The sequence below is a fragment of the Wyeomyia smithii genome, chromosome 2, assembly GCF_029784165.1.
Source record: "Wyeomyia smithii strain HCP4-BCI-WySm-NY-G18 chromosome 2, ASM2978416v1, whole genome shotgun sequence".
NCBI classification, from domain to species: domain Eukaryota; kingdom Metazoa; phylum Arthropoda; class Insecta; order Diptera; family Culicidae; genus Wyeomyia; species Wyeomyia smithii.
In genome coordinates this window covers 12,539,653-12,556,164 of record NC_073695.1, presented here as the reverse complement: position 1 = coordinate 12,556,164, position 16,512 = coordinate 12,539,653, and the positions used below count along the sequence as shown (strand labels likewise).

General features: G+C 38.3%; 2 protein-coding genes across 6 annotated transcripts in view; one reads left to right on the top strand and one right to left on the bottom strand.

The window, feature by feature from the left end:
* Window positions 1-16,512, top strand: part of LOC129724929 (uncharacterized) — a 311,814-nt gene that overhangs the window by 213,302 nt on the left and 82,000 nt on the right. The window lies entirely within an intron of this gene.
* On the bottom strand, window positions 1,690-12,203 carry LOC129724932 (uncharacterized). The gene is made up of 4 exons (XM_055680221.1): window positions 11,808-12,203; window positions 11,475-11,566; window positions 2,352-2,496; window positions 1,690-2,147 (listed from the first exon to the last, which is right to left on the bottom strand). Exons 1-4 carry the CDS (start codon window positions 11,965-11,967, stop codon window positions 1,924-1,926), a joined length of 621 nt encoding a protein of 206 aa, XP_055536196.1. The 5' UTR covers window positions 11,968-12,203; the 3' UTR covers window positions 1,690-1,923.

The window sequence follows — 16,512 nt, the reverse complement described above, 5'->3', positions numbered from 1 at the left end:
AAATTATCCACTTTGCCCGCAGCATCTTTTCGCTTGGTGTGTTATAACTTATCTACAGCAAACTCTTGCTATGATGTTGATGAGTGGACTGCGATGAACAATGAACAGAAACAACAACATCTCAGCTCGAGCACTGAGTAATAAAACTGGAGATACACGCGACGATACGCGCACACTTCTCAGGCACTCAGGCAGGCAGGGCAGCTCTCGGGCTAATGAATTGATACCGTACTTAAAATAAAGACAATAAACAGACTGTAATCTATACCGGGGCTGACATGTACGTAATAAAACAGGCAAAAGCTCACAGCCACACGTTCGCGTTTTGTCTTGCATCCAAAGTGTGGGGGGCTGTAATCATGTTCCAGCTGGTGAGTATTATTATTATATAGCATTACAACAACTCAAGCGAAAGCCGGATTTGAAGGTTTATGGCTCCCGATTTCATGAATTTATGACAAAATACACTTGTTAAAACATGGTCGTGTGCACGGGAGTTTTTAACCTTGAACAAATTACCCATCTTCCCAAGAAGACTTATAAAAGACGATTTTTTTTATGCAGAGCGCACATCAGACTTTATTTTTAAAGAACGATTTAAACATAAAAATAACAGCCCTCAGTTTTTGGTTGGAGTACCATTTTTTTTCAGATTATTGTCATAGGTACAGTTTGGCATTGAGTCACTCAGGCTTTCCAACATTTTGTTCGGAATTTTAGTCCACTCGTCCAACTCGCCTTGCCAGAATTCCCAAAATTCTCGGAGCAGACCAGTCAATAACTTTGCTTACGTGAATGGCAGTTTTATTTTGCTGGAGGATGAAGTTGTCGTCCTGGATGTCTCCTGTAAACGGCACAAAACCACTGCAGCCCACACCATCCACCTCCAATGTTCCCGCTTGATCTCAACTGGGGATTTTTTCGAAAATGCCTGCAAATCGCGTAGTAGTCAAAACCATCAAAATTGAACTTTCTCTCGTAGGAAAAAATAACTTCATCCCACTCTACCTTCCTATCCTTAAAGTGATATCCAGGTCCTCGTAAACGAAATCCCGCGCACGGCTATCGGTACATACTCATACTACAGCTGTTGGGTATTTTTACCATTACCACAAACTGAGCGCAAGCTGGATTTGAAATTTTATGTTACCCAATTTAAGACTTTTGTGAGCAAAAAAACATTTGTTCTGTTTGTTTGTAGTATCGCCATAAACACTTGTTTCTGCCTTGTTTGGCGAGTGACACATCACACATACAGAATGTATTGACAGCTCTTTTATTACTTGAATGATCAAAAAAACTGTTAAGCTGCCATGTATGAACAAAAAGCATCTTCCATTAGCAAGAACTTACCCCTAGTGGTAATTAAACGTTACCGCGGGCTGTGTATGTAAAAGTGGCAAACACATAGCGGCCGACCTTTTTGCCAAACCCGTTCCGCGCCATTGAGCAATCTATTAGCAAATCCTTGCTGCTGCACATTCCGACTTCTCTGCTGTCTCAATTAGTGACAAATAAGGCAACAACTCTCCACCTTACCTTCGACGAATCTGAAGCGCGTTCTTTTCGTTGCGTTCTTTTCGTTTTGCAGTCGAAATAGTTGCCATTAAGGCCAAACGTAACGGAAAATGAGCAGCCGGGCAGTCAGTTGGGTGCAATGGATCGGAACGTAAAAGAAAACTACGGTAATTCTGTTTTCCTTCAACGATTTTCTTTTTTTCTTTTTTTTTTCATTGTCGCTATATACATATACAGTCATAGATCACTTACGCACAACAACAGTGTTATAATAATTATAAAAATAATGATATTAAATGATAGGGAATTGACTATGCCCTAGCTGTTAGCCACATTACACCCGAAGGGTGCAGCTACTAATACCATACCTACCGTCTATAAATAAGACCTAGTCGAACAACGACACTAGCTTCGATTTTGCTGCAGTTGTTGTGAGCTTAGCTGCGGCTGTGGCTGCGGGGTTTGACTCTGGTAGGTCTGAATGTGGCCCGGTGCGGTGGCCTGTGTTTGGGCTTCCACGTCCCGCTCGTTGTCGAACCGGACAAAGCTGTTCTGGGAGGCCGGCAGCGGTCCCTTGGCGAACATCCGGTACAACACTATCAGACTGACCAACACGTACACGTTGACCACTTCGATTGAGACGGGACGGGAAATGAAACAGAGAAGAAAATTAAAAATGGATATTTTCTGGTTCGGTAATTTTCCGTGACCCTGATGGTAACAAAATCAAAACACTACTAATTTGTTTCTTTAAACACATCCGTTACCGGCTGGGTCATTTCAAGGGGCCAGCTGAAGTGTGACGCCTAAAAGTGGCTTAAATTACTACTTACGTATCATCACCACCAGCTGGCGAGTTTCGATGGTAGCCAGTTCGGATTCCCGTCCGGTGCAGAGATTCACGATTTCCTGCACAATCACAACCGCCCCATCGATGATGAACAGCGCCAGAAACGGGGTAAGGAATGTTTTGTTCTCCTGAAAGTTGATAGATAATCAAATTAATAAATTAGTTTTATGATGAGTTCTACTAGTTACAGTTAAATCGTAAAATTATAAGATTTCGCAAAACTTAATCTACACCGATAAAACTGAAAACCGGAAAAAAGCAACAACCGTTAGTGCTTGGTACAAACAAGCGGCTTGGTTGGCTGATCTCAGCCGTTTTCTCTCAGACTAGGCCAACCGGTTGCGAGAGCGCGGACGGACGTAACGATCGCATTGTGATGCTAATTGTATTATAATGCGATACTCACGAGAGTATCGTGCGCTGCATTTTCAATCGGTTCCGATTCCAGCTTGAAACAAGCCAGACCGTGCTTGGGCTGATGATCTAAAAATGATATACGGCCTACCGAAAAAATGGGGTTGTTTTGACGCTGAATAACATATGTCAAGGTTAGAATAAGATTTAGCGAACTCGTTCATCAACTGTCTGAAAACCATCTGGAGATTAGGAAGGTTGAGGAAGATGAATATCAGCTGAGAATGACACTGGTAAAGCACGTTTACTGGTTCCTTCTTATGTATCTCCGACTTGCAATCAGCAGTTGATTCATCAACTGTTTCTAGCAATTGTAGATACTGTTTAACATTTTCTCATGTTCTGATTGAAACGTGATCAAAGTTGGATTGTCATCGATGTTCAACGTTAAAAAAGGGTTCAACAGGCGTATCATTGTCTCTTTCGAAACTAACAGAATGTCAAAGGGCAGCTTCTCACATATTCATATATTGAAAACAGAAAAAATTTCTATTGAGTGCTGTTGAAAAAAAAAATCGACAAATAATAATTTATACCGTCCGACTTAACACCATCATCAGTGCTATGTTTATGTAGACTGAGCATGGCAGGAAACCTCACTTTTGATATTATGTAGGTACAGCAGTAGGTTAGTTAGCAGGTAGGCAAAACAAAACCTTCCAATTAAAGTTAGGTGGCAAGGTTTTGAAGTTGCTTTTGTGCTGTACTAAATCTGGGGTTTTGGGGAGGAGTTTGGACAGCCATGGTTATCGATGTCTTTATTGAGAAGCGTGGATGGATGTTGTTTGTAAATTTCATTCAACTTCCTTAAGTTATTCACGGAAAGAAGCAGATGAATGTTATTCGAAATAAGTGGATGTCCCTCGGTAAAGATATGTTCATCCACTTTTCGTTTGAAATGGTGTGAACAATTAATTAGTGAAACTTGCGTAGCTCTTGAAAAACACTTTTTTGCCCGATGCAATTTTCGGGAGTTTACTTAAAATTTCTGTTCACAAAAACGTTAAGAAAAGAAAGATTGTTTTTTGCTTTTTTTCAATTACAGATTTTTTGCCATTGTGGGTTTTATTTAAGGATATGAAAATAGCAAGAGGGTAGTAACTGAACACGACCGCATGGTTGATGTAATACTACTATCAATCGTGACAACGGCAAGTTTGCATAATTTATCCTCATTTCATTTCGGATTCACAAAGGATGATTTCAGTTCTCTTGTTATTTCTGGTGAAATTTCCTGCCATTTCCAGTACTTGTGCAACTAACAAGTACTGCATAACAGCCGTAATATGGACGAATGCTCAAGCACCAACGCGTCCAACTAGATATTGAAACTCGACGAGAGATGAACAGTATTTTGCCTTTTTCTCATTGCTCTAATCAGAAATTAGCGTCCGTACGGTACCGGTACCGGTACGGTCTTGGAATGAAAATGAAGGTACAATTTATGCATGTTATCTCTTCGTAACTTCGAGTAAAGGAGGAGTTTGGAAGACAAGGAATTGGCAAGAAGAGTAAAAGATTTTCGATAGGGGCAACGTTTTAGCGAGTGGTAGCCAATTATCAACTACTGTAACTACATATTTTTGAGTGCGCTGAAAAGCGCCATTGGGTGTTTCATAATAATGACACCGGCAAGTTTTTTTAATTAATTGTAATTTCGAATTATCATTTACCTTTGACCCGAATGATCCTAGTTCCCTTATTATTTCTTCACATACACAACAAACAGGCAAACAACTCATATTTGAATAAACACACGCTGCCAGTACACGCTCAACTTACTATCAGCATTGATCAAACGGCTAAAAGCTAACTGGCCAGGTCCGGACAGAATCACTGATCTGTCTGGACATGTTCAGTAATGCCGTGCAGTGTGGTCCGCTGGTTAACCCGTCTGGTATGAAAGGCTGCGATCGAACGTATTAGAGTTGTAGCAAAAACCATACAAACATTTAAATATCAAATCACCAACTGCTGCTCTGCTTGCTGCTGGTTGAGCCAGTTTTCAGTAAGTCAGTGATCGGGTAGACAATGAAGACTGCATGCTAGTTTTTATACGTGACTACTGAGAGTTATACTTCCAGTGGGCGTGCACTCGAGCGAGCACAATAAAAACAGCTAATCGGTCACTAAGTCAAATCGTTTGTATACTTTAGTGTCGGCTGTGTAGTGCAAGAAAGGTAGTAATTGCTGCTCGGTATGATTTAGACAATCCATATTATTTATCAATTTTTTAATAGTGTATCTATTTTTGTAAAAAAAAACTAAAGGGTAAAAGAATTTCTGTTTGATTGATGCCAAAAACTCTAGATCTGATGAGAAATGACTGAGATTTAAGCGCTCAAGCCCTGACCAGTTTTTTCGTGGTTGCATTGCTTGATTTTTATTTTGCGCCTCCAACTTTCAGATAGATATCATCCCACGTCAAAAGTGTCAAGTTCCGTCCTTTTCAAAATAATATAAATATCGAATATCATACCACCCTAATCAATGGATTGGTAAGAGGTTTATTTCCTCCAATCTACTCTCTTTGATTGCCATGAAGACTCATTAAGTGATTCAGATCGAGCAATTAAGTGATTCAGATCGAGTGAAGCCGTTTGTTTTAAAAAGTCAAAACCTCGGTTTCTTTGCTTCAGCAAACATCTTGAGTAAGGCGTCGTACACAAATTACGTAACACTAAAAATCTAGATTTCAGACCCCCTCCCCCCCTATGTAACGATAAGTAACGTTCGATATGACTTCCCCCCGTGAAATAACTTAACACTGAACAACCTGACCCCCCTCAAAATGTTCAATTTCGAACCAACATCGTAGTTACGTAACTGTTCCTACTACCCCCCCCCTCTCCTATGTAACAATAAGTAACGCAAACTCAACCCCCCTCCCCCCTTCATGCGTTACGTAATTTGTGTACGACGCCTAACCTGTTAATTGATTATTTCAAAAAAAGGTTGTTTTTTACTCATAACATTTGAATGCGGCAAAATAAAAAAAAATGCTTATTTTTGTTCCACCATTTTTCCCATATCGCTCATTGCGTCCGGAAATATTGATTTTTTGTGATATCACTTTTATTATCAACAATATTACTATACCGAGCCTCGTTCCTCCTGCCAATAAAATTGGCCAATTTGATTCCCTACAAATGTTTGAAAAAATTTAATGTATTATCCAGACCAGCGATGGCAGAGCTCCAGAAATCTGTATAGTTATAAAAAATCGTTTGAAAATCAGAATCTAGTAGCATACAGCATTATTTTGCTTTACTAATAACACTTAAGAAACATCAGTCGAGTTAATCTCTGATCACTAAATTGTTTTGACCTGATTTTTGACAAATTTATAAGACATGGAAAACTTAAAATATTTCAATAGCAATATTTTCTGCAAGTATGCAACATGTAAGCATATTTGCGATGTCTTGGCTTAATTGTCAGTTTGCATAGTTGTTGAGGAGCCTACATAAGCTTATCCTACTGCGTGATGATCCAGTAGGAATAACTTTATGTAGGCTTTGTAGGGTTGGTTTAATTATATGCAACAATTTTGATATAATCCTAAGATTTGGTTAAATCAGTACTTCAAATATTTTATAACACGGCCTGATTACTTTTGAATTTAAAAAGTTTTTTTCCTTTTCAGCGAAAACTCCGATCAATACAACTTTTTACACATATTACACTCGACTCTTCCTTAAAAAATAATATTTGTTTCCGCCACATTCAAGGAGATTTTTTACGTTATCTATTTAGGTACTTCCAATACTAAAGTAGCTTTTAGTGAAATTTACGAAGCTTATCCTTTTATTATTGGTTATGCCTTTGGCTCTCATATTTAATTGTATAGTTGAAATCAGCGAATATCCTCGAGCATGAAAAAAACATGATAGAAATTAAGAGAAAAACAACATCGAATCTGTGATAATTAACGCTCTATTAGTATTTTAACTGCTTTCCTCATGAAAACTTCGAAATAATTCCAAACGCTCAAATGTGTTCTAAAATCCTACAAGCAAATAATTGGATTACACAATATCAGTCTAGATATCGTCCGGGTCGCAGTACTAAAATTGCAATGCTCAAAGTTAATGATTACGTTGGGATTTCTATCTATTCGATATACCATACTCAGTTGTGCAGAAAACTTTATGCTTACTTCAATGAAATTTTCATCCACTCTTTCCTGTCCTGGGCTAGTCGTCGCCAACCGACCTTCGTCAGGTGGCTGCAACTTGTGATTCATATACCAGCGTCTCTCTCCGCTTTCGGTTTGTACTCCACCAAATATTGTCCGCAACTCTTTTCGTTCAAATACGGACAGTGCTTCTTGAACAGTGTCACGGTTTCAAGTTCACAGAGAACTACCTACTAGTCTTATTAGGGGTTTGAACATCGTCAGTTCCGTTCGACGCCGTATGTTCCTGCATCGAAGCGTCCTGTGAAGGCCAAAGTGGGCCCGATCTCAGGCTTGGATACGTCGTTGAATCTTCTTACTTGTGCTATTGTCGGCGGTTACCAGAGATCCCAAGTATACAAGCTCATCTACCACTTTGACTTTATCGCCATCCATGATCACTGTCCGTGGGAGGCGAATGTTGATTTCTCTCGAGCCTCTCCCTTTCAATTCGACGCACTGCCTTGAAGTCCACTAAGACGAGATGTATGGGTACGTTGTACTTCCGGCATTCCCGAAGGATGAAGATTTGATTCGTAGTAGCGCGTGCTTGTGCGGAGCCCGCTTGGTACTGCGTTACGAATCCTTTTGTTAGAGGAGAAAGATGGCGGAGCAGAATCTAGAAGAGGATACTACTTCTTCCATCCATTCCGTGGGAGTTTGTCTTCCTCCCAAAAGCTGGAAATTACACAGTGGAGTCCGTTGCTATTGCCATTTTGCCGTGTTAATAGAGCTCTTCCGATCTGTCCATACCTGCTGTTCGGTTGTTCTTTAGTGACCCAATTTCCCTTTTGATCTCCAGGATATTGGGAACTAAGACACTGTTATCGTTTGTTCTGGACTCCAAGGTTAACTTCTCTTCAGCTCTCGTCGGTTGCTCTGCTATTGAAATTCTCATCGACAAATTGCTGCTACCTGTAGGTTTGTTTTTCGTCCCTACACATATCTGGACTCTGTGTGTAGCCCTTACGGGTTTGGTTTACCTCCTCGTAAAACTTGCGTGTGTCATTAGCCCGAAACAATTGCTCTAGCTCTCCACGATCTAGTTCCTGCTGTCATTTCTTTCTCCTCATAATCGTTGTCAACTCGTTTCAAGTTTGTCGCAAAATTGAAAAATTTGTTTTGTTCATTTTTTTTCGCTGACGATGTCCAGATCTTGATAAATTGAATCTTTTTTGAGTTTTCGTCTCGATACAGAAATAGAAATATTCACAATTTGCAATGATGCAAGTAGGTACTCTTTGCAGCATGGATTCAATAAGGCTTCAATTCGTGCTGACAGGAATAGCGTACCATGCTATCAGCATTTTGGACCACAGTTTCATCCTTATTTTTCGATATCGCATAATTCACGAACATTTTCCACGATCTGCCTTAGATTAACAATTTGATTGAGTTCAGGCGACGGTTAAGGTCTTTATATTACGCATACACTGTCATTATAATGGGATTCCAAATGATGTTGTATTTTGTGGATCTTAGCATACTGTCTATTCTTGACACTATCTAGGAAATTGAGCCTCTCCCGTACCAAGCAAAATATTCCGAGGCCATAATGTTCCTTCTTCCTACTCCCATGTTTAAATGTTTTTTTTTGTGTGCTGTGGTTTGTAGGCAGAGTCCAAGGACAGCGAACCAGCGGTTTTTCATCGGATCCAATCAAATTTTCTTTTATTTCATCAGACCATGAAGCATTTTGCCATTGATAAGAACAATTTTCTGGTCGAATGTTCATTAGCAAATTTAAGTCAAACTGGAAATGCTTTCGTGTTATCATAGGAACGTTTCTTGGACTCCTACCGACAAGTTACTTCTCATCAAGAAATCCTTGAGTTATTCTGGAATATACGAGCAAACCCAGCTCATCCCTAATGGATCAATATTGGAAAACCGTTTGACGAAATCGAGAAGTCATCCTTAATTGTGAGTTTCCGAGGACTTTTTGTTTCCAGACTAAGTTTTGAGTCACGGAGGGTATTTGAAACAAATGTTTTTGATTTTCCTTGGATTCAACCGTGTTTGGCAATTTTTCGAATACATCTACTCTCGGTTTCGTGCCGTTCTCGGAGGAACCAAGTTTGATTTTAAATTTTTGTTCAGGTTTTTGTTCAGGTACTCATTTCCTCCCTTAGCATCAACACTAGCAGTGCAGTGGATACCAGCGATGGCGGAAAGCGGCCACAGCTGTGGCGTAGCAATGGATAGCGCACTAGTTGCACCGAATTCCAGCAACGATAGCAGCTGGGCCAGCTGATGCAGGGACAGTGGATACCAATGGTAGCGTATAGCGGCCACAACTGTGGCATGGCTATGGATAGCGAACTAGTTGCAGCGGATCTCAGCATCGATAGTGGCTGATGCAGTGAGGCACTTTAGTGAAATGCAGTCTCTGTGCGATAGTGGACACTAGTAAATGCATTCAATGAAGAGTTGACTCATTTTGACAACACGTGAGCCGTCTAGTTTAGAGTGTTATATCAGCATTTCATTCTTTACTTTATCACAAGGAATACTTTATTCGCCCTGTCAGTGATAACGCAAAGATGTGATCGGCATCTTATTCGATACAAAAATTAACAACGAATTGTCCTTTTCAGGATGAAATAAAAACTTGATTGAAGAGTTAATACTTTCTAATGAGTTAATTCACATTTTTAAATTTGTAAAAGTAATAAATTTTATTTCATCTCCGTGTCTCAAAAAGTACTGAATTATCTTTTCCTTCAGTCATGAGCACGACATCCGAAAAAATTTCATCTCGACAAGCAACTTACTATATTATTGAAAATCCTTGTTAAAGCGCAAATTTCGATTGAACTGATTGGTCAACGTTTATTTACTAGAAAAAATGACTGATACGCAAGCAGCCGGGTTATCTTTCTTGTAAAAGTATTCTACCTCAATCTTGCGGTCGTGGCTTTGCACACAACCCTCCAGTTATTTTTTTCTTTTTATTTCATGAATCAATTACGGAACGTCTATAAATTACGCAGTGCAAAAATAATTCCAGACTACTTCGTGGTAAGGGCGAATCGTTGCCTTGTTTTCCCATCTAGTTTCTTCCTAATCACGAAGTAATCCGGAATCCGGAATTTTCGACACCCTCTTCATTTGTACAGATCCTCAAAGTTTTCTGCATAAGTTTCAACGCTTTGTTAGATAGGCCACCCTCTATTCCTCTCGAGCGTTACGTAATTTATGGAAATTCCCTTACGATATTTCAGCTCTAGAAAACGCTTATTTGAAATAGAAAAAAAAATCCTACTATACATATAATCGAGTCCACAATTACATATAATCGGATCATAAATAATCGTGTCTATATAAAATCGAGTCCGATCTGTACTCGGAATTCACAGAAAAGGTGCTCCGAGTAATTTTTCAATATGCTCAGTCTTAAACCGCTTTTTCTGTGTCCAGTTGAACCACCTGGTGAAGTGGAAGAAGGTGAAGCATTGCGTCTAAGGCTTTTATGACTCCACAAATCGATTCACAGACTAATCTCTGGATTTTATCAACCTTAGCATGAGTTGATGATTCAGTCATTTTGGGCCACAAAAAAAATAAGATTCTTGATTGAATTATTGTTATATACATTCAGTGCAGTATAATGGATTTGAGACCACAGGTTTTTCCAATGGCTTTCCTGCACACACGTAGAGCGTTTGTAGCCTTGGTAATTTTTTGATAGATTTGGACGTCCCAGTTAAGTTGCTGGTCAAGTGTGGTTAGTTTTTCAATTCTAAAGTGTCAGTTTTCTTTACTCTCAATTTGCTTGTAACAATAAAACTATAATTTAGGCACCATAACCAAACTTTTGTATGTTTCTCCAGTGTAATGAAATAGATCAAATCAGGGCTTTTTTACCTTCAAAATGGTTCGAGTATATGTATACAGCTTTATGTGAAGCCTGTTGTTTCGTAGCCTTTACGCTATATTACCAATAACAATCTTCATGATCATCTGCTGTTTAGCCTGTCATAAAAATGCATATTGATTTGAGCTCAACAAAAGAGGATTGCACACTTTTTACTCAATAGTTGTCTTGTTTTCATGTTTCTACTAGAGCTAGGTAACTGGTTCGTGAGACCTCACCCTTTTTTTCGTCTATATTGTTGAGGTTTTCCGTCTATGGTTGACTAACCTCATCCATAAATATGGATTATATATACATTGGTTCTCCAGTTCAGTGCGTCAAAACGAAGCATACGGTACCATCTGGAAAACTCAATCAACATTCTTTCCGCTCTGCTGTTAACGCCTTTGTAACTTGACAACAATCCCGCGGAGATCGCACCCTCCCGAACCGCCCGATAAACATTCTAACATTCCTTGCATATTTTACCCGCAAAGCAAAGACTACGCTCTAAATCACTCTCTGCTCTGCGCACGAAGCAAATCTTCACTGGCCCAATTATTGTGGCGTGTTTCATTATCTGATTTTCCCAACCTTCCGAGACCGTTCCGTTTGTTTTGTTTGCACGAAATCCCAGCCCTCCCTCGTGCCGTGCTTACCTTATACAATCCGATGGCTAATATCACAGATGCACACAGCCACAGCATTGATTCTACCTGGATCAACACCGGATATCTTTGCACTGGTTCATCTGCGACCACACCGCAGCAGATCGGGCCACACATGAAAGTAGAGAAAAAGAGCAAAACCAAAAACACACAGAATCAGCAAACTTCCAACGTGTGCTCACACTAATCATAGAACGCGAAAATAACTTCAACTTCAGCTCTGAAAACACATGATTGATCATTATTGATTTTCACACGGGCGCCGAAAGAGGGTGTCCGCAACCACGAGCAAGTGGGTGGCAGCATAAAGTAAACATCACTCACATTCCTCCTCAATAATGAACGGTTCTTCGTGTATGCTGCGGCCCATAAATGAGGTCACGATGATCACCGACGTGAAGAAGATGGTACAGAATGCAATGAAGTAGCCGTGGAATTTCATAAAGTATCGAAAGACCCGATTCATGACGACCGCTTCTGACATGGCCTCAGTTTTGATACCGGAATGGTTGGTTTACTGTCGGAAAGACCTTTGTTTTCTGGACAGCGAAATTTGCACACCGGAACTAGTCGTTCCGAAATTTGAGTTGTCTTTATTATTCTTTTTTTTCTGCTGATGCAGGCACACGCGCACTTTGCGATACACTCTCAACACCACTGTGCAGGATGCGTACGATCGTCTGGTAGAACTGAGACTGACACGGCGGTGCTGTTAACGTGAATAGCAGAGAGCTTTTTTCCCCTTAGATTTACAATGGCTACAGTACAGCTACAGTTGGAACGTTGATCGTCTTCGCGAGACTGTCTGGGACGACTGTGTGTGTGTGCGTGTGACCATCAAAATACACCAGAACGGTGGTGTGACGCAACTGTAAATGCAAAGCTGTAGAATTGCGCACTATACAGATACAGTCTGAGCTAGCGAATTGCTAATAATGGAGGGATTTTACGCCCATTCGCCGAGTAGTTGGTTTGCTCAGATTTTAGGGAAACTTTGTGAGTTTAGTGTTATCGGTAATTTAGGCAACTTTGTACGCTTGAGATCGAAAAATAAAATCAGACGTCTTTTATACACAAATTTGTTGTCTAAGTATGGAATCGACGCAATTTTATTTAAAATATTAAAATGATTGGATGTAGGTAAAAAATTATATTCTCTTTCAATAAACTCTTCACTGAAATATACTTGGAGTTGAAAATTAAAATGAATTTCTCTCGAAGACATATTTTTCATTTCTGTAAAAAATCCAATAATATGTATAGTCATCGTCCCAATAAGGTTTTATTTGAACGAATAAAATTCACTACCTTGTTGGGAGAAGTCATCCAAATGTCTAATGGTTGTATTGAGTATTTACAAAAAACAGCTTACTCTTTTGAACTTTTTTTTGTATTTTTATATTTTATTCAAATAACATTTCGTCAAGTCAAGAGATATTATTGTTGATACAGAAAAACTATGCATTCATGGATGTTTCACTGTTAGAATGTGTTAATAAAAATTGAGAAGCGATTCAAGGTTTTATAGTTTACCTGTGGTAAGCTTATGTGAACAAATTTTCGAAGTGACGTTAAGTGTTTTAAATCTATGAAATTTATGAGATGAAGGTAACAAAATTATGCCATTAAATGAAGTTTTATGAAAAAAAACTTGAGAGCAGAAAAACCACAACGTTTTAGAACCGAGAATTTAGTTGTATTCATGGCCGTACTTACAGCACTCAATCGATTTTTTATCGTTACTTGAAGCTGCTCGTTAGGCAAAAAATCTCATCTTACCCAGTATTTTCCAACTACAAATTTCATAGTGAAAATTTACCATGAATTTTTAGTTTTTTTAGATTTATTATTTGCCATTCCCAGTGGCAAACCCGCCATGCAAAATTTCAAGTCAAACGGACGGAGCAGTCAGATTTTCTTTTTCAACCGATGAAAAAAAGCATACTCATTAAATTGTTAGAAGCGATTTTATAAGCCAAATATCTAAAAATGCGTAAAACGTCACTGTTGCTAGATTAATTTTATTAAACAACCATTACCTTATCGCTGCTGTCGTTGTTTTACGTGGGAAACAAGGTGTGCAGTACCAGCACTTTATTCGAGTGAAGAAATGCCGGAAAAATATATTATTTCAAACTATGCATCAAATGTCTGTCTATCTATGTCAATGGAAATTTGTGACTACACAAAGGTTAAGAAAAGAGGCTACGGCACGAATATGCTAAAATTTTGCATGGCGATTTGTTTCGAGAAAGCGAATTTTTTGGGACCTATCGTCAAACGTAATTAAAAATGATCGTTTATGTTATGCGGTAAGCAATAATTCGAATTTGTTCTCAATTTGACCATTGGCTGAACTACGTAATAATTAATTCGAACAGAACGTGCGATACACGGTAAGCGGTATCGCTAATAATAGCAGGAAAACACTTTATTTTTGACGCTGTTCTCTCCTGTTCTCTCTGTTCAATTTTCTCCCACTCTCATAGTTCTATTACAACGCAAACCATATTGAGAATGAGTGAAGTTTCAAAGTGAGAGACGCGAGTTTTGCTACATGATAGTCTTTGATTTAGGTTACTCTCTCTCAACTTACCTCTCTCTGCAATGTTTTCAAAATTCACAATTCTTTCAGTAAATTTTCTACCGGCCTATAGGAACGGCCTTATTTCATATTTGGTCACTTTTTCTTCCGTTTTTGGTCACTTTTTCCATCAACTCAATCACTAAAATTACTATTTTTGACATCGTTGACCGCTTCCAACCCTGTATTGTCGCTGTAGCATTACTCTGCAATTCGCAGGTGAGTCCTGCACACGAAGATTTCTAGCGATGTCATTATTTTACAACCATGGACCGTCACAAATATTGTAGTGTCTTGGTTACGAAATAGGTGCAGATATTTGATTTGTCTTCAATGTTTAATTGTTTTATGATTGAATTGATATGGTTTTACAACTAGAAAACAATCAAAACTATAAGAATATAATATCAGAAAGAAAATATTAGTGTCGCATATCTTGGAACCATTTATATTGAATCAAAGATTGCATTATATTAAAATACTATGAAATTTACTGGAAAATCCTTGTCAGACGAGCGACTCGTCGCACTGTGGTTCGGAAATGGAAAAAAGGGGGTCAAAAGTCATTTTCTCGTAAACGTTACATTTTACAGCAATACTGTCTTCGGGAAATTTTAAGATTAAATACAACTGAGATAAAAAGAATATTTTCTCTAAAAATCAATATTTTTTATCGCCGTCTTTTGCAAAGTACCATAACATAACAAAAATAAATAAAAATGTAATAACTTTAAAAAAATGCTGAAGACACTAGCTCTCAATCTTACTGAGCTATCTGATTATGTTCAATGTTTAAAAAAATGGTTTTTGCCGTTGAAATTCAAACTTTATACCACCATATCTCTGTTATTCTAACTGAACTTTTAAAACAACATGAGACCTTTATTTTTATAAGTTACAGTAGACTTAATTTTAAAATAATTAGGCTTCTATCATTTTTTTCTGCTGAGAAATTAACTTTTGACAACTAATTCTCGATTTTCTGCCGCTTCCCAACACACATCACGGCTAGATTACCACCAATTGAATTATCCATGTACTCTGCACATACAGCAGTTAAAATTTCTTGCAAAAACTTTACCGTAAGTTCATTTATGTCATGTTGATCAATAGCGGATTTTTGTTGAAAAAAATCTTGCTATATTTTTGCATTTTTACATTTTGATGCAGCTTTTGAAGTATTTTCGATGCATGTAAACACGTGGTTTATGAAAATTATAATCATATAAGTTATATTTAGTAGGTAAAAATAATAATTAGCTATTGAAAGTTTATCGAATTTTCAAAAACCACGTGTTAACATGCATCGATAATTCTTTAAAAGATGTATCAAAACGTAACAATGCAAAACTTGCTATGTTTTTTCCAACATGAATCCGCTATTGATCAACATGACATGAATGAACTTACGTTAAAGTTGTTTTGTTCCATGATTTTATAAGTTTCTGCAAATTTCTGCAAGAAATTTTACCTGCCGTGTGGGCAGATCACATATGTGCAGATCACATGGGTGGTAATCTTGCCGTGGGATTGGTTGGAAAACGGCAGAAAATCGAGAAATACTTGCCAAAAATTAATTTTTTGGCAGGGATAATTGATAGAAACCTAATTATCATAAAATAAAGTCTGCTTCACCATATAAAAAATAAAGGTCTAATGTTGTTTTAAACATTCAGTGAGAATATCAGAGGTATAGTGGTATAAAATATGAATTTTACCGACAAAAACCTTTTTTCAACATAATTGAACATAACCAGTTAGCTCATGAAAATTGAGAAATAGCTACCTAGTGTCTTCAGCAAAGTTTTTTGTTATGTTATTTTGGAAAACTTTGCCAAAGACGGCGATCAAAAATATTGATTTTTAGAGAAAATATTCTTTTTATCTCAGTTATAGGGGGATTCATCAGTGGTCTGGTAACGTCCAAAGAAGGGTCTCTATTTACTCTAAAACTTTCCCGGAGACAGTATTGCTCTAAAATGTATCATTCACGAGAAAATGACTTTTGACCACCTTTTTGCCATTTCTGGACCACAGTGCGTCGCTTCCGATTTTTCCCTGCATGGAAAATATCTCGGTGCTCCGATTTTCCACTTCTGTCGATAACGTTCGTGATTGTACTAGATGCATGAACGTGTGGATGATCTATTTGGATGACTTTATGCGGTGAATGGTTGTAGAAAGGAGTAAGACGTCTGTGCAAGCGCAGCAATGTTGTTGTAATAACTTATGTCAATTCATGTTTTCAGCAGCCTTATACGTCAAGTTTTTTGTGAATGTTGAAACAGATCTTTGAGAAATAAAACTCAACCGTATTTGGCATCGTTTGACATCAAAATTTTCAAATGGAAAAATGTTGAGCTGTGCGTCCTTAGAGTCAAGTGGGGACCATATCCCACCTGACTGTAAAGTCGTGGCCGGCACTGTTATTAGTCTATAAAAAAT